The sequence below is a fragment of the Suncus etruscus genome, chromosome 17 (assembly GCF_024139225.1).
Source record: "Suncus etruscus isolate mSunEtr1 chromosome 17, mSunEtr1.pri.cur, whole genome shotgun sequence".
Classification (NCBI taxonomy): Eukaryota; Metazoa; Chordata; class Mammalia; order Eulipotyphla; family Soricidae; genus Suncus; species Suncus etruscus.
Window position 1 is genome coordinate 44,183,097 of NC_064864.1, and position 23,004 is coordinate 44,206,100.

The window sequence follows — 23,004 nt, forward strand, 5'->3', positions numbered from 1 at the left end:
CCTGGCAGGCTCGGGGGGACCATGTGGGATGCTGGGATTCGAATCACCGTCCTTCTGCATGCAAGGCAAATGCCTTACCTCCATGCTATCTCTCCGGACCCAATTTAATACCTTCTATTAAAAAAATTTTTTTTGTTGTTGTTGTTTTTAGGTCACACCTGGCGACACTCAGGTTTACTCCTGGCTCTGCACTCAGAAATTAGTCCTGAGGGGCCAGAGAGATATCATGGAGGTAGGGTGTTTGCCTTGCATGGAGAAAGATGATGGTTCAAATCTTGGCATCCCATATAGTCTCCTGCACCTACCAGGAGTGATTTTTGCATGTAGAGTCAGGAGTAATCCCTGAGTGCTGCCAGTGTGACCCAAAAAAAAAAAAAAAAAAGAAGGAAAAAAAGAGAAAGAAATTAGTCCTGGCAGTCTTGGGGGACCATATGGGATGCTGGGAGCTGAACCTGGGTTGCAACATCTAAGGTGAACACCCTACTTGGTGTCCTATGCTCTAGCCTCTTTTTGTTATTTTTCTTGTTTGTTTTTTTTGGGGGGTCACACCCAGTAGCATTCAGGGGTTACTCCTGGCTCTATGCTCAGAAATCACTCCTGGCAGGCTCAGGGGACCATATGGGATGCCGGGATTTGAACCACTGACCTTGTGCATGCAAAGCAAACGCTTTACCTCCATGCTATCTCTCTGGCCCCCTCTTAAAATATTTTTAATTTATTTGTTTTGTGGTGGAGACCGAGGAGTACTCTGGGCTTACTTCTGGCTTTATGCTTAGGAATTACTCTTGAGGACCATATGGGTTGCTGGGGAATCTAGTCTGAGTTGGCACATACAAGCCCTATTCACAATACTATCTCTTTGGCTCAGGATTTAATACGTTTAAAAAAATGTTTGGCAGACTTCACCAATGACTTCTTTGATTCTGGGATTGTCTGTCTAGATTTTTTTATTCCTAATCAATTCTACTTGCTATAAGACTGGAGTGTGAATGTGGGGGATCAAGCCAGGGGATATACATGCAATTTACATACTCTATCATTGAAATATACTCTGGGATCAATTTAAAAATTTAAATGTATTCTGATATCAGTTACAATATTTTGTACTTTCTTAGTAATTTTTCTTTGGCAGAGTCACACCTGCTGGTGCTCAGGAGTTACTTCTGGCTCTGTGCTCAAAAATTGCCCTGCAGGCTCAGGGGACCATATGAGATGCTGGGGACTGAACCTAGGTTCGTCCTGGGTTGGCCACATGCAAGGCAAACAACCTACCACTGTGCTATTGCTCCGGCCCCAGTAATTTATCTTTTTTAATCTAAATCACCTAATTTGGAATAATATAATTGTTTATATTATCCTTTTAAACTTTATTATTTTTGGAAAGTCACTAATTTGTGTAATTTTATTCTTGAGTTTAGTAATTAAAATATTAATTTCTTTTTAACTCGCAAAGTTATAAAACACTATATTCTTTTTTTTTTTTTTTTTTTTTTGGTTTTTGGGCCACACCCAGCGGTGCTCAGGGATTACTCCTGGCTGTCTGCTCAGAAATAGCTCCCGGCAGGCACGGGGGACCCTATGGGACACCGGGATTCGAACCAACCACCTTTGGTCCTGGATCGGCTGCTTGCAAGGCAAACACCGCTGTGCTATCTCTCCGGGCCCAAAACACTATATTCTTGTAAAAATTCAAACATCACAGAAAAATATGACCCATTGGTTGGGATCCAGTTTACTTTGAATTGCTCAAAACTAACCTCATGACCATTTGGTGCAGTATCAGTTGATTGCTTCATATTTCCCGTGAGTCAGGAGTCTAAGCACAGGTTATCTGGGTCCCAAGTCAGTGTAACAGGCTGAAATAAAAATTGGGACTGCCAGCTCATCTGAGGCTATTGGACATGTTTACAAACTCAGTGTTTTATGATAGAATCCAGTTCTTTGTTTTTACTGTTGTGGATATGTTTTGTTTGTTTGTTTACCAGGTCAGTTGTGCTCAGGACTCAGGCTTCTGACTCTTGAGGGTGTTGAGGGACCATATTAAGGTGCTTGCTTTGCATGCAGAAGGATGGTGGCTCGAATCCCCTGCATCCCATATGGTCCCCCGAGCCTTCCAGGAGCAATTTCTGAGCATAGAGCCAGGAGTAACCCCTGAGCGCTTGCCAAGTGTGGCCCAAAAACAAAGTAAAAAATGGAAGGGGGACAGAGATAAAGTACAGCAGGTAAAGCTCTTGCCTTGTACATGGTTGACCCAGGTTCAATCCCGACATCCCACATGGTCCCCCAAGCACTGCCAGGAGTGATTCCTGAGTGCAGAGATAGGAGTAACCCGTGAGTATCTTCTGGTGTTCTGCTCTCCCAAAAGGGAAGAGAGCTGAAAGAGAACAGAAACAGGATTAAGGTGCTTACCTAGTGTGGGGGGTGCCTGATTAGATCCCTGCACATGTTCCAGAGCTGAGGTTAGCCCCACAGCACTACCAAGTAATGTGCCCCTCCTCCAGAAATAGGCAAACAAACAAAAACAAAACTGAGTTTGATATTATAATAATTCTTTTGGGGGACCACATCTGGTGACACTCAGGGGTTACTCCTGGCCCTGAGCTCAGAAATCGCCCTTGGCAGGCTCAGGGGACCACATGGAATGCTGGGAATCAAACCTGGGTCCATCCTGGGTCGGCTGTGTGCAAGGCAAATACCCTTGCACTGTGCTATCTTTTCGGCCCCAAGATATTAAAATAATTCTATATTATTTCCTCCATAGCGATCTTTACTCCCTATTCGATGTCTAATTGTTTTCCCTTCTAACATCGCTTTCCACCTTAGTCATGAAGGTAAAGTTCACTAGCTAGCTCATGTAACTTTGCTTTCTTCTCTATCTCTGGTGTAGGCCAAGGCACACAGAGGCAGCATTCAGCACTCATATTTTGTGCATGAGTTAACGACAAAAGGTGAGGTTAGCTCAGAGGAAGCGTAGACCTAGCAACTGATAATGTGTATTTTTTTAAACTTTATTGATTGATTAGTTTTTGGCCACACCCAGTGGCCACTCAGGGGTTACTCCTGGCTCTGCACTCACACCCCAACACTGTGCCATCTCTCCAGCCCGGATGATGACGTTTAGGTAGAAAGAGTCTAACTCAGATCTTCCTTAGGTGTAGAACCGTAGACTACCTGTAGGAGGCGCGCTCCTAAACCCTGGCTCTGCAACTCTGGGACTCTCTCTCAACTTTCTTTTTTTTTTTTTTTTTTTTTGGTTTTTGGGCCACACCCGGTGACGCTCAGGGGTTACTCCTGGCTATGCACTCAGAAATCGCCCCTGGCTTGGGGGGACCATATGGGACATCGGGGGATCGAACCGTGGTCCATCCTACACTAGCACTTGCAAGGCAGACACCTTACCTCTAGCGCCACCTTCCCGGCCCCTCTTTCTTTTTTTTTAAATATATTTTTTATTTAAGTAACATGATCATAGTTGGGTTACAGTCATAACCAGAACACCCCCCTTCACCAGTGCAACATTACCCCCTCCACCCTTCCCATCCCCTGCCTGTATTCAAAACAAGCATTCTACTACAGTTATTTGTTTTTAAGTTCAGTAAGTTGTATTTTTTTTCCTTAAAGGATAAGAGTAAAAAAATATAGTAAAGGTGTGATAGTGACAATCTCCGTTGTTTGCATAGGTCCAGAAAAATGGGGAAAATGGAAAAAAATCCTTGACCTGATAACAAAAAGGCCTCACCACAGAAGTTTATTGGCATAAGACCGACTCTGGGTTCCAGGCATACCAGTCCGTCCAAATCGAGTCATTCTCAAGGTCCCGGTGAAACTTTTTCACACTTTAGCTATTGTTGATATCAGATTCTTATATTTAAAGACTCTGGATACTGTGCATTTCTTTCATTGATGTCAGGCTGATGTGGAGCATTCTCTAGTTTCAACATACCATTAAATGCGGAGCGATCTGCCCTGCATGCAGACTGTTGCTGAGTCGTCTGGGTGTTGGGAGCACTCTTTGGAGTAAGTCAGTGCCAAAGCAGTGGTAGGTCTTCCCTGGTAGAAGCTTGGATCCTGGTAATATTATAGACAATTGTGGTTATTTCCATAGATGGTATCCATTGTTCAGGTGTGTGTAGCAATGCCCATTCTTCTGAGGCCTGAGCCAAATTATGCCAGTGTTCAGGGTAAAAGGCCTAATTACGGGCCCGGAGAGATAGCACAGTGGTGTTTGCCTTGCAAGCAGCCGATCCAGGACCAAAGGTGGTTGGTTCGAATCCCGGTGTCCCATATGGTAATTACATTACCAAATTTGTGTTCCCATCTCTATTAGATAAGAACTTGTTTGTATATGTATTCTTTTTTTTTGGGGGGGGGGGTTTAGGCCACACCCGGCGGTGCTCAGGGGTTACTCCTGGCTGTCTGCTCAGAAATAGCTCCTGGCAGGCACGGGGGGACCATATGGGACACCTGGATTCGAACCAACCACCTTTGGTCCTGGATCGGCTGCTTGCAAGGCAAACACCGCTGTGCTATCTCTCCAGGCCCCTATTTTCCCATTTTAATGTGCCTATGCAAAAGAGAAGTAATTCTACAAGATATTGTTGGTGCATCTGGGGGCTGACGAATAAAGTCCAACATTCCCCGTAACTTGGTACATACAAGAAATCTATAAGAGATACTCTTCTACCAGTATTGCTTATAAAACAGATCTCAAAGGGGGAAAATCAAACAATCAAATAACAAATCCAGTAGGCAAAATTGTCACTATATGAGGATATCCGAAAAGTTATAGATGTTAGGGGAATACATCTGAGATATACAAAGGAGATGCACATGACCATTTTATGTTTTAAAAAGTCAAGAGGGAGGGGGTGTGTCCGAGACACCACTTTGGTCTGTGATTTGGACAAGCGAAGAGAGCATGGAGCCGTGTCCTCCCCCTTGCTGCCTGCTGAAGTTTAGGACTCCCTGAGAGGCGTTTGCTTCCTAATTGCTGGAAGTTGAAAGTTCACCAGTCCCCTCCCAGCCCCTTGTAGGAACAAGGAAGCCTGGGGTCTCTTTTAAATTGCACCTCACCGGAACCCACTTGCTGGGACCCTGAGCAGTTGTCCAGGAATAACCGTGGGGATGGGGAGGAAGGAGAGAGAAGGCTGTGGGGGGCAGCCGAGGCTGCATTTTCACCTTATCTTGGTCAAAAGGCCTACAGCTTGGAACCTTGCCCGGAAGCATTGCCTGTTGAAGCTTCAGACTCCACCCAAAAAATTACTGCGAAAGATATGTAATCCACCTTGGCCAAAACAAAAATCCTTAGCACAGAAAAATGGTTAAATGTGGGCTAACAAGAGATGAGAGAGAGGAAGTAAAAGAATAAAACGAGCGCCTGGACGGCGTTCAGATAATGAGAAGGAGATGAAAAACAATAATACCAACCTCCTATAAATTTCTTTTTTTTGTTTTGTTTTTTTTGTTTTTTGGGTCACACCCGGCAGTGCTCAGGGGTTACTCCTGGCTCCATGCTCAGAAATTGCTCCTGGCAGGCACGGGGGACCATATGGGACGCTGGGATTCGAACCGATGACCTCTTGCATGAAAGGCAAACGCCTTACCTCCATGCTATCTCTCCAGCCCCTCCTATAAATTTCTTAATTTGAGATTTCTATACCTTCTTAGAGTTGGATATTTATATAGATTAGTATTTTTAAATCTTTAAATTGCTTAGAAATGAAGAGATGCTAAATATCATATGAGTAATATTGTAATATACATTATAAATAAAATCAATAATATCTGAATGACATAAAATGAGTTGAAAGTACTGGGATATTTTTATTATATGATCTAATCAGAAGTACTGAAATATATCTTTGGCCAATGGCATCATTTAAATAAAATGCAGTATTGTGAAGGGAAAAAAAAACAATAATATCCATATATTTCTCATAATGTTCACAATGGGCAGGTTTAATAAGAAAAATACCCTGGTAAGCCCTAATGCCAGAACCTATTGTGCTGCTATTCCCACCGCGCTGTCTTGCCCAGCCATGTGGCCAGGCACAGCCCTGGAGTACCGAGGAAGGAGGTAGAGGGGTGCTGGGGTGACCCAGGTCCCGCACCCCTTCCTAGGCCTGTTTACAGAGGCCATGCTGGCAAGACCTCCCGGCTCGGCTCCCAGGAAGGACAGAGTCAACTTTCATCTCTATGGTCCTCGTGTTTTTCCGACCCGGAAGAGAGAGAACTTCCGGTTCCGGTGGGGCCGTCCCTGGCGGCGGAGATGGCGGCGACCGCGGCCGAGGCTGCGGCCTTGGGCTCCGGCGAAGCCCGGGAAGAGGCCGAGACCCCCAGCCCTGCCTGGGACGAGTCTCAGCTGCGCAGCTACAGCTTCCCGACGCGGCCCATCCCGAGGCTGAGTCAGGGCGACCCAAGGGCGGAGGAGCTGATCGAGAACGAGGTAGGGGGCGGGGCCGCGCGGGGGGAGGGGAGGGGTGAAAGGCCAAGTGTCTGGCTCTGGGGCCTGGCCGGCAGCTAGGGGCTTCGGTTTGGGGCGGGGGATGGAGAAGGAGGCTTGGAGAAATGGGACGCGAATGGAAGAGTCTGAAGTTGAATAGGGAGATCTAGGACATTGGTGATGGGAATGCTGCACTGGTGAAGGGGGGTGTTCTTTGCATGCCTGAAACCCAACTACAATCATGTTTGTAAACAAGCTGTTTAAATAAAGATATACAAAAAAAAAGAAAGAGTCTGAAGTTGGAGATGATATATATATATTTTTGTTTTTGTTTTTGGGTCACACCCAGCAGCACTCAGGGGTTCCTCCTGGCTCTATGCTCAGAAATTGCTCCTGGCAGGCTCGGGGGACCAAATGGGATGCCGGGATTTGAACCACCGACCTTCTTCATGCGAGGCAAACACCTTACCTCCATGCTATCTCTCCGGCCCCTGGAGATATTTTTAAACTTTATTTATTGATTGGTTTTGGGGCCACACCCAGCGGTGCTCAGGGTTACTCCTGATTCTGCACTCAGAAATTGCCCCTGGCAGGCTGGGGGACCTTATGGAATGCCGGGAATTGAACCGGGTCCTTCCCGGGTCAGCTGCATGCAAGGCAAATGCCCTACCTCTGTGCTATCTTTGGAGGAGATGATTTTTTTGTTTTTGTTTTTGTTTTTTTTTTTTTGTTTTTGTTTTTGGGTCACACCCAGCAGCACTCAGTGGTTCCTTCTGGCTTTATGCTCAGAAATTGCTCCTGGTAGGCTCAGGGGACCATATGGGATGCCGGGATTCAAACTACCGACCTTCTGCATGCAAGGCAAACACTTTACCTCCATGCTATCTCTTCGGCCCCAGGAGGAGATGACTCTTAAGCAACCCTTTTTTTTTTTTTTTTTTGGTTTTTGGGCCACACCCGGTGACGCTCAGAGGTTACTCCTGGCTATGCGCTCAGAAGTCGCTCCTGGCTTGGGGGACCATATGGGACGCCGGGGTTCGGTCCGTCCTAGGCTAGCGCAGGCAAGGCAGGCACCTTACCTCCAGCGCCACCGCCCGGCCCCTAAGCAACCCTTTTCTAAAATGCTGCTCGTGTTTGCGCCTTCTTTAGGAGCCCGTGGTGCTGACGGACACCAACCTGGTGTATCCTGCCCTGAAGTGGGACCTCGATTACCTGCAGGAGAACATTGGCAATGGAGACTTCTCCGTGTACAGTGCCAGCACCCACAAGTTTTTATACTACGACGAGAAGAAGATGGCCAATTTCCAGAACTTCAAGCCCAGGTCCAACAGGGAGGAAATGAAGTTTCATGAGTTTGTTGAGAAACTGCAGGAGATACAACGACAAGGAGGGGAAGAGAGGTAGGTGCCTGCCTGGTTTCTGCACTGGCTCCAGTGTTTGTGGCAGAATGGAGAGCTTTCTAAAGTGACTGGGGGGATTTGGGGCCAGCTGGAAGGGAACTGGGGTGCTGCCTTGCCCATGCTAGCCTAGGACAGATGATCCCTCGGCATCCCATATGGTCCCCCAAGCCAGGAGCGATTTTTGAGCACATAGCCAGGAGTAACTCCTGAGCATCACTGGGTGTGGCCAAAAAAAAGGAAAAAAAAAAAGAAAAAAAAAAAAGATGACTCCCCTGGGAGTGGGCTACCAGATGTTTAGACTTTCATTTTTTAAAACAGAGGAAGTCAGAAATCCAAGATATTTAGGGGTTGGGGATTCACACAGGGTGTTCAGAAGGCTCCATGCCTTCCTGTGTTAAAGCTTGTGTTTCAGCCACCGTTTAACTCTATCTCACACCTACCTCGTTCTCTATCAGCTCTGAGAGTAACAAAGAAATGAAGAATTTTAGAGTTTTGCTTCAAATCCTTTAGATTTTTTTCAATGTGGCCACTAGTTACTTTCACTTTTAAATGTCAAAAGGGGTCAGAAATGTTATTGGGGCTGAAGCGGTGGTGCAAATGGTAGGGCGTTTGCCTTGCAAGCGCTGACTTAGGGCGGATCGTAGTTCTATCCCTCGGCATCCCATATGGTCCCCCAATTCAGGAGCACTTTCTGAGCGCATAGCCAGGAGTAACCCCTGAGCGTCACTGGGTATGGCCCAAATATCAAAAAAAAACAAAAACAAAACAAAAAAAAAACCAAAACCAAAAAGCAAGAAACCATTAAACTAGAGACAGTTAAAATAAGTTGTATAGTTTGTTGTGAGTTGGGGGAATGAAGAGGAGCATCCTCTAGTTTAAAGGTGTGCTAGTGAACAGGGCATGAAAAAATTCTTTTTTTTTTTTTTTTTTTTTTTTTGGTTTTTGGGCCACACCCGGCGTTGCTCAGGGGTTACTCCTGGCTGTCTGCTCAGAAATAGCTCCTGGAAGGCACGGGGGACCATATGGGACACCAGGATTCGAACCAACCACCTTTGGTCCTGGATCGGCTGCTTGCAAGGCAAACGCCGCTGTGCTATCTCTCCGGGCCCATGAAAACATTCTTACCTGCTTTTTTATTTTATTTACTTACTTGGTTGCACCCTGCTGTGCCCAGGGCTTACTCCTGACTCTGCACTCAGGGATCACTCCTGACTGGACTCAGGTCCTATCGGGAGTGCTCGGGGAATATGGTTCCTGTCAACTTGGTGCCAGGCAGAAGATCTACCCACTGTACTGTCTTAAGCTTTCTCTCCACTTTTATCCCTGTTTATAAGGAGAGGCTCTTACATAGATCAGATATAGCAATAACTCTCACTCTCACATCACCCCTGGGAGCTGCTGTCACTAGTTCACATTTGATGCCCAGACTTGGAGGGCTTCTCTCTAGTTTTCTGCCTTATTTCTCTTCCTTACTCCCTCATAGTAGTATGGGATTGAATAAGAGGATTTGTCCTCTGGTGTTTGAACCACATCTGTCAGTGCTTGGTGTTTTTTCCTACCTTTGCACTAAGAGATCACTCCTTGTTGCATTTCTGGTTTGCCATGTATCACCTGGGGACAATTGTGAACAGGCAAACTCCTTAATCCTTGTACTATTTTTCTCTTTTCCTGGTAACAGTAGTCATTGTCATAGAACTTGGACCAAAAGATTTCAGTTTGGTTCATTTGTATTTTGGACTCAGTGGTGTTCAGGGGCTCTCAACATAAGTACTTGAGAGTTGATTCTGATGGTGCTTGAGCCACCGAGTATCACTGGGAATCAAATCTGGGCCTCCCCACATGTAAATCCTAGTTTTCAGGCCCTCTCCCTGGACCACTTTAAATTTCTTGCCTCCTTTTTTTTGTTTTTGTTTTTTTTTTTTTTTGTTTTTGGGTCACACCCGGCTGCACTCGGGTTACTCCTGGCTCTGTGCTCAGAAATCGTTCCTGGAGGCTCGGGGGACCATATGGGATGCTGGGATTCGAACCACCATCCTTCTGTGTGCAAGGCAAATGCCTTACCTCCATGCTATCTCTCCAGCCCTGCCTCCTTTAAAAACTTTTGCCTCCCTAACTCTGCTATATTTCAAGGATAGCTTTTTACTGTTTATAGGGTTTCCATACCAGCTGACTTGAGCACGAACTAACTGTATAAATTGTTTTTGTTCTGAGGTAAGGTGTATTAGGATCCTTTATGAGTTCTTTGAAGCATTTACTCAAAACAGTAATTATTTCAGGAATTCAGTGCTCATGCTTGAACAGTGAGTTGCCTAAGAGTTACTTGCAAATTTTTGTATATGAATATGTGTATTTGAGGAGAGACTAGTGTTGCATTGCAAATCTTAAGGATTGCCAATCTTCCCAAAATGATAGCCACGAACTCCAGCTTACCAAAATTTCTAGTTCATATTGTCTTTAAGTGTCAGGATTGAGTCTTTTGACATAATATTCTCAGGATGGTTGCTTCTGTGTTGTTTTCTGCACTTAACATCATTTGTGGGATAGGATCAAATATATTGTATTTTTATATCATGTAAATTATTCCTGACCTTCTCAGATAAGTTAGCAGCCCTGGATCTGTAGGAAGCCAGATGAGGTACCTTCAAATGATCTTCAGGCTGTAACAAGGAAAGGTGGCTGAATCAGACAGTTAAACTAGACCCAAGCCATAGGTGATACTCAGATGACAAAGGTATTTTTCTCTCTCACCTTACTTGTTTAATATGGGTCACCTTGAGGCTGTGCTCTTACTCTTTCTGGTTTGGGGACCCAGGTTGCTCCAGTTTTTATTACCTGAAGTCTTTATTTGCTGTGCAAATAAAGAATAGTTGTCATGGTGGCGCCAACTCTTTCACATACAGCCTGGAAGGAAATAACTCGATTATGTGAGCATTTCAATGGCCAAAGCAAGTTAAATAAGCAAGGCCAGTTTCTAAGGTGCACAGAACTCCCACAGTGAGGGATCTAGCTCTTGGTGAAGTGTACCCAAAAGGTACCCAAGAGAGATAGGGATGATTTGAGTTCTGGCTTTCTGGAACAAGGTTAATTCATCTGTGAAGGGTGTGGTCTGTGGATAGGCTTTTATGGATAAGTGAGATATGGATAATGTTCTGTGTATATATGTCCTTTTATAGGCGCACTCTATTTGGATTCTGTTTTGAGGGTATATCACAATAGGCTGCTCAGGGTTTACTCCTGGCTCTGCACTTAGGAAACATCTTGTTAGGCTTAGGAGACAATATGGGATGCCAAGGATTATACCTGGGTTGGCCCTGTGCAAGGCAAGTGCCCTATCTTCTGTACTATCACTCCAATCCCTTTAGTTACATTCTTTTTTTTTTTTTTTTTTGGTTTTTGAGCCACACCCGGTAACGCTCAGGGGTTACTCCTGGCTATGCGCTCAGAAGTTGCTCCTGGCTTGGGGGACCATATGGGACACCGGGGGATCGAACCGCGGTCCGTCCAAGGCTAGTGCAGGCAAGGCAGGCGCACCTTACCTTTAGCGCCACCGCCCGGCCCTAGTTACATTCTTAAAGGATTCATATATTAACCTAGAAATCACCTCTTTAAAAATGTTCACATCATGTATCAGATAGTCATTCACTGGGATATATAAATAATTAAAAACCCAGAGCCAGGCGATGACATGGTGGAAGGGCCTTTGCCTTGCATGTGACCCCAGATACAATTCCTGGCATCCCATAAAATACCCCGAACCTGACAGGAGCAATTTCTGAACTCAGAGCCAGGAGTAACCCCTGAGCACTGCCGGGTGTGGCCCAGAAGCAAAACAACTACAACAAAACCCTCAGCAAAGGGCCAGAGCAATGGTACAGGTTGCACACCAACCTGAATTTGATCCCTGCCATCCCTTATGGGCCCCCAAGTATGCTAGGAGAGATTCTTGAGTGCAGAACCAGGAGTAAGCCCTGAATTACCACCAGGTGTGGTCTCCAAACAGAAACAAAACCCAAAACTTAACACTATAAACAAATGTTTATAGTTTCTCCCAAAAAATGTAGAAGAACTAAATAGATACTTTACCAATGAAGACATGCAGATGACCAACAGGCACCTGGAAAAAATGCTCATTGTCACATCAAGGAAATGGCAAGTCAAAATGATGGTGAAGATGCCAGTTAAAGACTTGAGAATGGCTTATATCAAAACAGACAAAAACTTATATCAAAACAGACAAAATAGACAGAAACCTGGCAGGGATGTGAAGCAGAAGAAACCCTCCCTTACCCTTGCTTGGATACAAATTAAACCATCTTCTATTTTCGTGGGGCAAGAGCGATAGCACAGTGGTAAGGTTTTTTTACCTTGCATGCTACCAATACAGGACAGACCCCAGTTCGAATCCTGGTATCCTATATGGTTCCCTGAACCTGCTAGGAGTAACTCCTGAGTGCCGCCGGGTGTGACCCAAAAACCAAAAAAAAAAAAAAAAAAAAGGGAAAAAACTGGAGAGTTTAAAAAAATTTAATAGAGGCACTAGAGAGATTGCTAGAGATTGCCTACTAGAGTGGGCTGAGTGTATTCTTTGCATGTGAGAGGCCCAAGTTCCCTTGCTGGTATTTCATGGTTCCTTTAACATTGCCAGGTGTGTTCACCAAACAAAAAGCACTGAAGCTGCTATATGATATAGCAAGTTCACCTCTAGGTACCTTTTCCATTAACACAAAAACATTCATTGGAAAAGATAGATTTATACTTACAATCATTATAGCACTGTTTACAATAGCCAAGATCTGTAAACAGCCCAACTGCCCAACAACAGATCAGTGGATAAAGATGTGGGATATATAAATAATGGAATATTGCTTAATTGTAAGAAGAGGAGCTCTTGCCTATAAGAAGGCTGGAACTGGAGGGAGTTACGCTAAGTGAAGGAAGTCAGAGGAGAAACTATAATTTCACTCCTGGTATAAAGAACACAATGGAGGAGCACCGCTGGATGTGCAGGCCCCCAAAGGAGGCAAGGAAAGAGTCTGTTTAGTGAAGGCACAGATGCTGAAGTGGATTGAAAGTGTCTAATAAATGGTGATGGACAGAGTGATACTAAAGTGACCCTGGTATTGGTATCATTTTACCCCCAAATCAAGCATTTACATTATTGCAGGGTTCTCAAACTCAATTTACCTGGGGGCTGCAGGAGGCAAAGTTGGGGTGATCTTTGAGTGCAAAGTCAGTAGTAAACCTTGAACATTAGGGGGTGTGTGACCCAAACAACTAAAACAAAACAAAACAAAACAAAAAAAGATTCCTCTAGAGCAGGGCCACAAAATGTTGTACTGAGGGCCGTTTGCGGCCTGTGGCGAGTTTGAGACCCCTGCATTATTGTGAACCAGTGGTCTCTTACAAGAACTTGTGTGTGTGTTTATATATTATAGGGAAACTACTATATTTTTTGAGGGGTGAAGATTGGTACTGAGAATTAAACACAGAACTTCACATTCAAGGCAAGTGCTTACCACTGAGTCACATACCTAGCCCATACCTTTTATTAAACATGAAATTTGGCTACTATTTAGGGGCGGCGACTTGTAATGCTCAGAGAATCTTGAACCCTTGATCATACCCTCACCTCCAGCATGCAAAACTCTGGTCTTTTTTGATCAATTTCTCTAACCCCAGAATCTCCTTTTTAAAATATAAGAGGCGCTGAGGAGATAGCCCAAGTGGCAGGGTACATACATGTCTGAATTGAGAACCTGGCTGCCCTTAAGTACCACAATCCTTGGCCTGAGCCCTGCTGGAGGTGATCCCTATAGAAGAATATTTTCACTTATATATATTTTGGGGGTGATCATACCAGGCAGTGCTCGGTGATCACTCTGGTGGGACTCTGGGAACCATCTGGGATGCTGGGGATTGAACTCAGCTTGGCTACATGCAAGCTACCCATTGTACTCTCTCCCTCCACATTTCTATTTTCAAAGATTGGTGTTGAACATAGCACAAAGAAAGATTCATAGGAGTCACTTTTGAGAATGTGTTATGATTTGCATGGCTGTAACTGTTCTCTGTGAGACTATGGGTCTGGATTTCCAGGTATGGGGAGAGACCATGCCAAGCTACTGTGTGTACATGCACTAATGAGATTTTCTTCTTGGGGAACATAGGTTGTACCTGCAGCAAACACTCAATGACACTGTGGGCAGGAAGATTGTCATGGACTTCTTGGGTTTTAACTGGAACTGGATTAATAAACAACAGGGAAAGCGTGGCTGGGGGCAACTGACCTCCAACCTGCTGCTCATTGGCATGGAAGGTAAGAAATCTTTCAGAAAGCAGCATGCCTTGGAGTCATACAGCTTCCACCATTCATTCGCTCCATGAGCTTGAACAAGTCACTTAATTTTCTTTTGGGGGTGATGGCGGGGAGAAGCCTCCCAAGCAGCCCTGAGGAGCCTTAGAGTCACTCTTCCGTACTTGGCCAACTAAGCTGGATCGTTCAGTGATTGGGCCCAACATTTGGACACAGTGATGCTGGGTGCCACTAGAGCCTTACCTGGTGGTACTTGGGGGTCATGTGTGGTATATGAATCAACCTTTGCATGTGCAAGTCATGCACCCTGACCCCAAGCAATCTCCCTAGCCCTTCACTTAACTTGCTTAAATTTTATCCTCCTGTTTAGTGGAAGGGACACAGGCTCTTACAAAGAGTTGAGAAAAGGTGGCCAGTATATATGGTCTGTAAGCAAGTTTTTCTGCACTCTGAAAAGAAAGTGGGTTCCCTTTTTCTTATGCAAGTGCATATAATCAGATAAAAGAAAAGTCTTTCTGAAATACAGCTTTCGTCTACTGGATTTGTCTGTATTCAGAACATTTTTAGCCCAACAGTAAGAGGTATTTACTTTTTCTTTTTTCTTTTTTTTTTTTTTTTGGTTTTTGGGTCACACCTGGCAGTGCTCAGGGGTTATTCCTGGCTCCAGGCTCAGAAATTGCTCCTGGCAGGCACAGGGGACCATATGGGGCACCGGGATTCGAACCGATGACCTCCTGCATGAAAGGCAAACGCCTTACCTCCATGCTATCTCTCCGGCCCGGTATTTACTTTTTCCATGGTAGACATTAACTTTTCTTTTGAGAACACATTTGTAGGGCTAAAAATCAAAAAGTATAAAACCCAAGATAGTAGAGCAGGCAAGATATTTGCCTTGCACTTAGCCATCCTGGGTTCAGAACTGACACTCCATTTGGCGTGATCACTGAATATAGAGCCAGGAGTGAGTCATAAACACTGCCAGGTATGGCCCCAAAACGAAAAATTGGAAGGTATATTTAAAGGGCTAGAGCACATGGTGCCCTGGATTTGATTGCCAGTGTTGTGTGTTCCTCCAGGATTGATACCTTGAATCATGCTGGTGCCAGCACCCCCTCCCCATACAACACCCTCCTTTTCCATATAACCCCCCATTTCCACCCCCACTTCGTCCTGTTGGGTTTGGCCTAAAACAAGCATATAAATGGATCTTAGTGATAAATGTCTTTTCTACTCCTTTTTCCCCAGACTCCAGGTTTTTTTTTTCTTTTTTTTTGGGGGGGGGAGTTCCCACCCCACAGCACTCGGGTTTCTCCTGGCTCTATGCTCAGAAATCACTCCTGGCAGGCTCAGGGGACCATATGGGATGCTGGGATTCGAACCACTGATCTTTTGCATGCAAGGCAAAAGCCTTACCTCCATGCTATCTCTCCGGCTCCCAAACTCCAGTTTTCTTCCTTGGAGTCATGCATGCATGTTTTTAGTTGCTTGTGAATCTTAGAAGATTTTATATGTACACAAATATGTGATTTTTTTTTTAAGTATGGTTTATATTTATTGTGGGGGAGTTTGTATCCACACCCAGTTGTTTTTGTGGTCTACTCCTAACTGGTCTGGGAATCATGCATGCCAGAGATCAAACTGGGTCAACTGCATGCAGGGCAAGTGCTTTAACCTTTACTATCTCTCTGTCCTTGTTTTTTGGTGGTGGAGGGAGGAGGGAAATTGGGTCACACCTGGCTGTGCTCAGACTTACTCCTGGTTCTGTGCTCAAGGATCCTTGTAGGGGTTGGGGGAGGATGGGGAGGACTGTATGTGGTGCTGGAGATCAAATCAGGGTCAGCCATGTACTTGGAAAGCACCTTACCCGTATACTGTTTCTCCTCACCTTGTTATTGTTGATTTAAATAAAAAGACCTCTGAATGCAATCAGGAGAGTTAGAAGATTGTCTTATTTTTTTTTTTTTTTTTGGTTTTTGGGCCACACCCAGTAACGCTCAGGGGTTACTCCTGGCTCTGTGCTCAGAAGTTGCTCCTGGCTTGGGGGACCATATGGGACACCGGGGGATCGAACCGCGGTCCGTCCAAGGTTAGCGCAGGCAAGGCAGGCACCTTACCTTTAGCACCACCGCCCAGCCCGATTGTCTTATTTTTATTCCCATCATTAATTCAGTCCCAGGCCTATCGTAGGTATTTTGTAAAACTTTCCAAATCAGATTGGATAACAAAGCAGGTACTTTTGTTGTCATGCAACACTTGACTTTAAAGCTGCATTTTCCCCTTTGATTTGCCATTCTTAAAATTCAGCTCCTTTACTGCTAGTATTAATGGTTTTTAGTATTGCTGCTTAAGAATTGACCATTAGGACCGGAGCGGTGGCACAAGCGGTAGGGCGTTTGCCGTGCATGCACTGACTTAGGACAGACTGCGGTTCGATCATCCGGTGGTGTCCCATATAGTCTCCCAAATCAGGAGCGATTTCTGAGTGTGACCCCCCAAAAAAAAAAACAAAAATAAAAGATAGAATTGGGCCCGGAGAGATAGCAGAGCAGTGTTTGCCTTGCAAGCATCCGATCCAGGACCAAAGGTGGTTGGTTCGAATCCCGGTGTCCCATATGGTCCCCCGTGCCTGCCAGGAGCTATTTCTGAGCAGACAGCCAGGAGTAACCCCTGAGTAATGCCGGGTGTGGCCCAAAAACCAAAAAAAAAAAAAAAGAGAGAGAGAATTGACCTTTAAGGGCTTGGTAGTCAAGCTCATGCCTGACTTTGTCAAGGGCCCAATTTTGATTCCCAGCACTATATAACCACCAAGCACCTTTAGGTGGGCCTCTGCACACCATTGAGCTGGCCCTGAGTTTCCTACCATGCCTGGGCACAAAGCATACCACACCATCAGGCCCTGTTGAACCTTTTAGCCTGGTTGATAGTATGGCTAGATGTGGCCTTGAGCCCCATGAACACTGATCAGAATGCTCCCTTTGTCTCCCTATGCTTTTTTTTTTTTTTTGACCCTTTATATCCTTGCAAGAAAGAAAGAAATACTAATATTAGTGTAGTTTTTTGTTTTTGTTTTTTGTGCTTTGTTGGACCATGCCTAGTACCACTCAGGGATACTCTGCACTCAGAAATCACTCCTGCTATGCTCGGGACTATATGGGATGTGGAGATCCATCCTGGGTCGGCTGCTGTGCAAGGCAAAGACCCTACCCACTATGTTATCGCTCTGGGCTGCTATTATTATTGTTTTGGCAATGTCAGTACTCAAACCCAAAGTCTCACTTAATGCAATTGCTCTGTCTGACCCTATCCTAAACTATGTATCTTTGAAGCCCATTTTTGATTGGCCTGCAAGAGTCAGTTCTGGCTTTTTTGCCTTTTTCATATGTGGTCAAGTACAGGGAAGCTGAACCCTCTGAAAGACATGAGTAAGCAAATATTTGAGGATACACATGGACTTTAAACACTTAAGGCAGTGTCAAGGTGCTGAAGAGATAGTACAGTGGGTAAGATACTTGACTTGCATGAAACAAACCTGGGTTCTGTCTGCAGCACCCAAGATGGCTGGGAACACAGCTGGGTGTTAACCAAAAAAGAAGCAAAACAAAAAGAATAGCCATCCAGGCCTCCCAGAGACCTGGGAGTGTTTCTTAAACACTGTGTCTTGATTCCCTTTGGCTGTCAAGGATCATGCATGGATAAACAGATGTGCCCGAGCTATGTAGAGTAAGTAGATGGAGAAAGCATACACAGGGGCAGAAATAATTCAAGATGATACTTAATTTTTATTCAAATTCTAGAGCACTCTTGCTCTTCCCCTGAGAATAATCAAAACCTCCTTGTTAATTTAAGAAGTGTTGCATCCTGTAGAAGTACTGACATAGGACTGCAAATTTTTCTCCAGAAAAGCTATCCTAAACATATTCATGCAACTTCAAGCAATTGGTTAACTCCAACAAGGAAAATTAATACTTCATTGATACCAGTCATTTCAGTTGTTCTCACTCTAGTTTTGCTGTCTTTGAGTTCTTGCTATAGTTAAAGTGTATAAGTGGGCTGGAGCAATAGTACAGCATGTAGGGCGCTTGCCTTGCATGTCTTTGACCCTGGTTCTATCACTGGAATTACATAGGGTCCCCATGCACTGCCAGGAGTGATTCTTCAGTGCAGAGTCACAAGTAAGCCCAGGAGTGACCCGGGGTGGGGTGGGGGTAGAGTACATAAGCAGACCTGATGTGTTGCTTGGTCTTGGAGTCATTTGGATGTGCCATTGCTTCCAGTGAGGGCAGCAGCCATAGTTTTCAAGTCTACTTTATTAAAAGAAAAAAACTCTTAGCTTAATAGAAGAAAATGTTGGTCACCAGAGGGCTTGTGGATGTGGTAATGGAATTTAAACTTTTATAAATGATCTTATCTATCTTTATATATGTTGTATTATAATGATTCTTTTACAGTATTATATACATGTTACTACAATTCGTCTTAAGAAAAGAAAGTCTACTTTGCTAATTGATAGTGAATCCCATAACCAGAGGGTTTTTTTTAATGGTTTACTACCCACTAAAAGTAACACTTGAGACCAGAGGAGAGCTCAGTTGGCTGATCACATGCTTTGCAAGCAGGAGTCCTGGGTTCTATCCATGGCACTGTCTGATTCCCTATATATCACCAAGAGACCCTGACCATAGAGCCAGGAGGAATCTCTGAGTACTGCCAGGTGTGACTCTCCAAATCATTAGAACAGTGCCAGAGAGATAGTTGGAAGGACTAGAGACCATGCTTTGTATGCATGCTGAGTTCGGGGTTCAGTCACTTGCACTGAATACTGCATGATACCCTAAGCACAGCTGGATTGTCTTCCCCCTCTACCCCAACACTACTCGGTATGGAACCTCCCAAAACAAAACCCTAAAAAGTATAACATCTTATTTGCAGTCTCCCTGTTTCTCTCTGACTTTTTGATTTGGAGCCTTAGGCTAAGAAGGTGAACTGAATTTCTCTACAGCACTGGGGCCTGAGTTTCAACCTATGCAATATAGCTTCTGCTCTGTATAAGAAACTCTCTTTTCTCCTTCAGGAAATGTGACGCCTGCTCACTATGATGAGCAACAGAACTTCTTTGCTCAAATAAAAGGCCACAAGCGATGTATCTTATTTCCCCCGGATCAGTTTGAGCGCCTTTACCCATACCCTGTTCACCACCCTTGTGACAGACAGAGCCAGGTGAGCATATGTGACATGCCAAAGACATGGGGCTATTTGGGGATCCAAAGTTGGATCCTTCCTTGGTGGTAGTGTGTCTGATTTGGATAAACTCGGTAATTGCAGTATAACTTAGTTCATAATCTGTGGTGACCCAGATGCTTAGGAGTCTTACAGCCCTTTAGAGTTCATTCTGGAGGGCTGACTCTATTTTTGTTGGACTTAGGCTACCTTGTTTGAGTGACTTATTCCAGGTTTTTAGAGTGTCTTGTAAGTGAAACACAATGGGGCTACCTCTGTTGGATTTAATCACTATTACATTGTGACGTGGATGCTGTTTTTGATAGAAGGGTGCATAGAATTGAAATATGTTCTTTAATGTCTTTCCTGAAAATATGTGTGATATATGGCTGCTTTGTTGTCAGAGGGGTCCACTTCTTTTTTGAGAAAACTGCCTGGTCACTCCACGGAAGCATTTGCTGAGTAGAATACATTTGGGATAAAGTTCTGGAAGGTTTGGGTGAAAGATGGGTCTTGATTCCTCATATCTGCAGGCCTTGAATTGGCTCTCTGACTTGTAAGTTGTGTTGATGGGCCTCTGACCTGTGGAGCACTAAGGCCTAGTTCTTTATCACTTTTTTTTTTTTTTTTTGGTTTTTGGGTCACACCCAGCAGTGGTCAGGGGTTCCTCCTGGCTCTAGGCTCAGAAATCGCTCTGGAAGGCATGGGGGACCATCTGGGATGCCAGGATTCGAACCACCGTCCTTCTGCATGAAAGGCAAACGCCTTACCTCTATGCTATGTATTCTCATTTCCCTTCCTTCTGCGAGAGAGATGGGACTGAGCAAGGTTGGTGTGATCAGTTATTTGGGACAGAATGAGAAGTTAGCTATCTCTTGACTTGATTCCCAGGATTTTTGGTAGATGAAGTGGTGTGAGATTAAACTGTTTTTTTTAAAAAAGGATGTTGGGGGGCCGGCGAGGTGGCACTAGAGGTAAGGTTTCTGCCTTGCAAGCCCGGTGTTCCATATGGTCCCCCCAAGCCAGGGGCAATTTCTGAGCACTTAGCCAGGAGTAACCCCTGAGCATCAACTGGGTGTGGCCCCAAAAACCAAAAAAAAAAAAAAAGATGTTGGTACTAGGAAAATGTATCCATGAATATATTTATTAAATATATTAGCATTCATAGTTTCTGATACAGATTTGGCAATTGACTAATTTTTCCCCCTTTTTTTGAACCTCTCAGGTGGACTTTGACAATCCTGACTACGAGAGGTTCCCCAATTTCCAGAACGTTGTTGGTTACGAGACCGTGGTTGGCCCTGGTGATGTTCTTTACATCCCAATGTACTGGTGAGGCGGGGACTAGGACTGGGAAATTGTGGGGAGTTTCTTTCCCATTCCCTGCAAAGCCTTGTCTCTGTCCCTCCTCCTGGTTTGTGGCTGGGCTGGTCTTATGTGGTCACAGGAAGGTTGTCATACCCTGATATAAACAGACTAGTTATGGGAAAATGACAACCCCAGCTCAATGATATGATGACAATTCCTGCAGTTCAAAGTGGTCCCAGCGGAGGCTGAGGTGGGCCAACCTCTTAACTCCTTGACATTTGAGACTAATCGGTACTTGCTGCCTTTTGCCTCTGGGTGGATTTGGCCGATTGAGGGATTGAGGGTAAAGATACTGTGTCTTCATTGTTTCCCTTAGCTGGACTCTGCCAAGTCTTCCATCCTTCCCTTTGGATATTAATGGCAAACAGGAGCCTATTTCTTTTCTTACAGGTGGCACCACATAGAGTCACTACTAAATGGGGGGATTACCATCACTGTGAACTTCTGGTATAAGGTGAATATGGGCTGTTTCTTTTTTAGAGATGGGACTGCATGTGGTAGGTGGTGGTAATGGATTATTTGGGGTTAAGTGGTAGTGATGGCGGGGGGGGGGGGGGGGGGGGCTTGATTATCTCTGGATGTGACTCCAGGTCGTTGGGGAAATGGAGAGGGATGGGAGGATGGTTCTGGGAACGTGGATGATGTTAAAGCCTGAGCTGCTGCTTCCTTTGCAGGGGGCCCCCACCCCTAAGAGAATTGAATATCCCCTTAAAGCCCATCAGAAAGTGGCCATAATGAGAAACATTGAGAAGATGCTTGGAGAGGCCTTGGGGAATCCACAAGAGGTATGTGACTGTCCCAGGGTGACACTCCTGGGGCTACCCAGTAGAGTGACCAGGGGAGTCAAGGTTGGGTCACATTCTCTCTCCTTAGCTTGTGTCTCTCGGTATCCAGTGACCTCCCTGCTCATAAAGGTTATGGGGATTTTTAGAAAATCCTTGTTTTCTGGTAAGAGCTGGACTTGACTGGCGGATCAATTATAATCTGTTCCATGCTAGTGGTAATGTTCCCCATGGGGCATTTATACCAGCTGGGGACCCCTGAAGGGATTCTTCTGGAAAGGGAAGTGAGCAGTAAAGCTTCTCTTCATTTTTCCCAGCTGTGCCAAGGCTGCAATAGGTAATGTTGAGACCTACTTCACACTCAGGTGTGGAATGCGCTTATGACCCATTGGGTAAGTGGGGGAGGTCTTTGTTAGTAAAGCTCCCACACCTTCCTGTGGGTGAGCATGTATCCAGAGGCCCTGTGAGGTTGGGAGATGGCACCACACCAATTACAAGTGACCTTTTCAGGATGAGGGAGACCTGACACCTTGAGGCATCCTTAAGGAACATGCAGATAATGCACTGTTGTGTGTTCAGGGTTCATTAGCTCCCTGACCTTCTGTCTGTCAGTTTGCTGCAGGCTTCCAAGCACAAGGATGGTCACACAGTATGGACCCCGAGAAAAGGGTCATGCCCCAGAATACTGGGTAGTCCTCTAGGAAGAGATGGATTAAAGGGTTTACTAGACCATGTGAAAGCCTTGCTCCTGTTCTTTGTTGGATGTGGATTTGTCTCTAGGTGCTCCTTGTTTGGCTCAGGTCCTGGGGCCAGGCCATTCTGACTGGTTCCTTATATCTCTTCACAGGTGGGGCCCTTGTTGAACACAATGATCAAGGGTCGATACAACTAGCCTGCCAGGAGTTGAGGCCTCCTGCCAGGCGACCGCTAACCCGTCCACACCGCTTCATTGATGAGGACAGGAGACTCCAAGCACTAGTATTGCACGCTGCACTTAATGGACTGGACTCTTGCCATGGCCCTGGAGTTAGGTGTTTGGGGCAAACAAGGTGGCTGGCACTCTGCTCCTGTTTGTCTTCCCAGCACCTCCTCCCTGCCTCCCCTCCCCCCCCCCCCGAAAGTCCTGTATTTAGTGTGTGGTGTCCCAGCTTATGGCCATCATCATCTCTGTCTGTTGGTCTGTCACTCTTGGGATGTGTGTGTGCATGTGGTCTGCACGAGCACATGTGCGTCTGTTCCTTGCTCCCTCCTTCTGGGTTAGGGTCCCACTCCTGGCTGTCCTGTCTCCTGCAACCTCAGTGCCTCAGCCTGAGAGAGTAGAGGAAATGCTCTTGGCTCTCCGTAACATCTGGTCTGCAGAGCCACCAGTGTCCCACCTTTTGGGTAGTTAGCCTTTGCTATGACAGTTCTGGGACTCTAGCAAGGCCAGCAGGATGGGGGGCTGCCTTTGAGAGAGATAGATGGGCTTTAGCTGGTCCTTTA

General features: G+C 45.3%; 1 protein-coding gene across 1 annotated transcript; it reads left to right on the forward strand.

The window, feature by feature from the left end:
- Positions 1 to 6,257: 6,257 nt before the first annotated feature.
- HIF1AN (hypoxia inducible factor 1 subunit alpha inhibitor) lies at positions 6,258 to 22,686 on the forward strand. Its single transcript, XM_049764312.1, has 8 exons — positions 6,258 to 6,445; positions 7,592 to 7,842; positions 14,010 to 14,158; positions 19,227 to 19,372; positions 20,598 to 20,704; positions 21,131 to 21,194; positions 21,415 to 21,525; positions 22,370 to 22,686. Exons 1-8 carry the CDS (start codon positions 6,269 to 6,271, stop codon positions 22,412 to 22,414), a joined length of 1,050 nt encoding a protein of 349 aa, XP_049620269.1. The 5' UTR covers positions 6,258 to 6,268; the 3' UTR covers positions 22,415 to 22,686.
- The last annotated feature ends 318 nt before the right edge of the window (positions 22,687 to 23,004 follow it).

Excerpts from the sequence above, each read along its gene's own strand:
- HIF1AN (XM_049764312.1), top strand. The coding sequence starts at position 6,269 with ATGGCGGCGACCGCGGCCGAGGCTGCGGCCTTGGGCTCCGGCGAAGCC. Across the intron at positions 6,446-7,591 it reads AGGAGCTGATCGAGAACGAG|GAGCCCGTGGTGCTGACGGA; the intron begins GTAGGGGGCGGG and ends CGCCTTCTTTAG. Across the intron at positions 21,195-21,414 it reads CTGTGAACTTCTGGTATAAG|GGGGCCCCCACCCCTAAGAG; the intron begins GTGAATATGGGC and ends CTTCCTTTGCAG.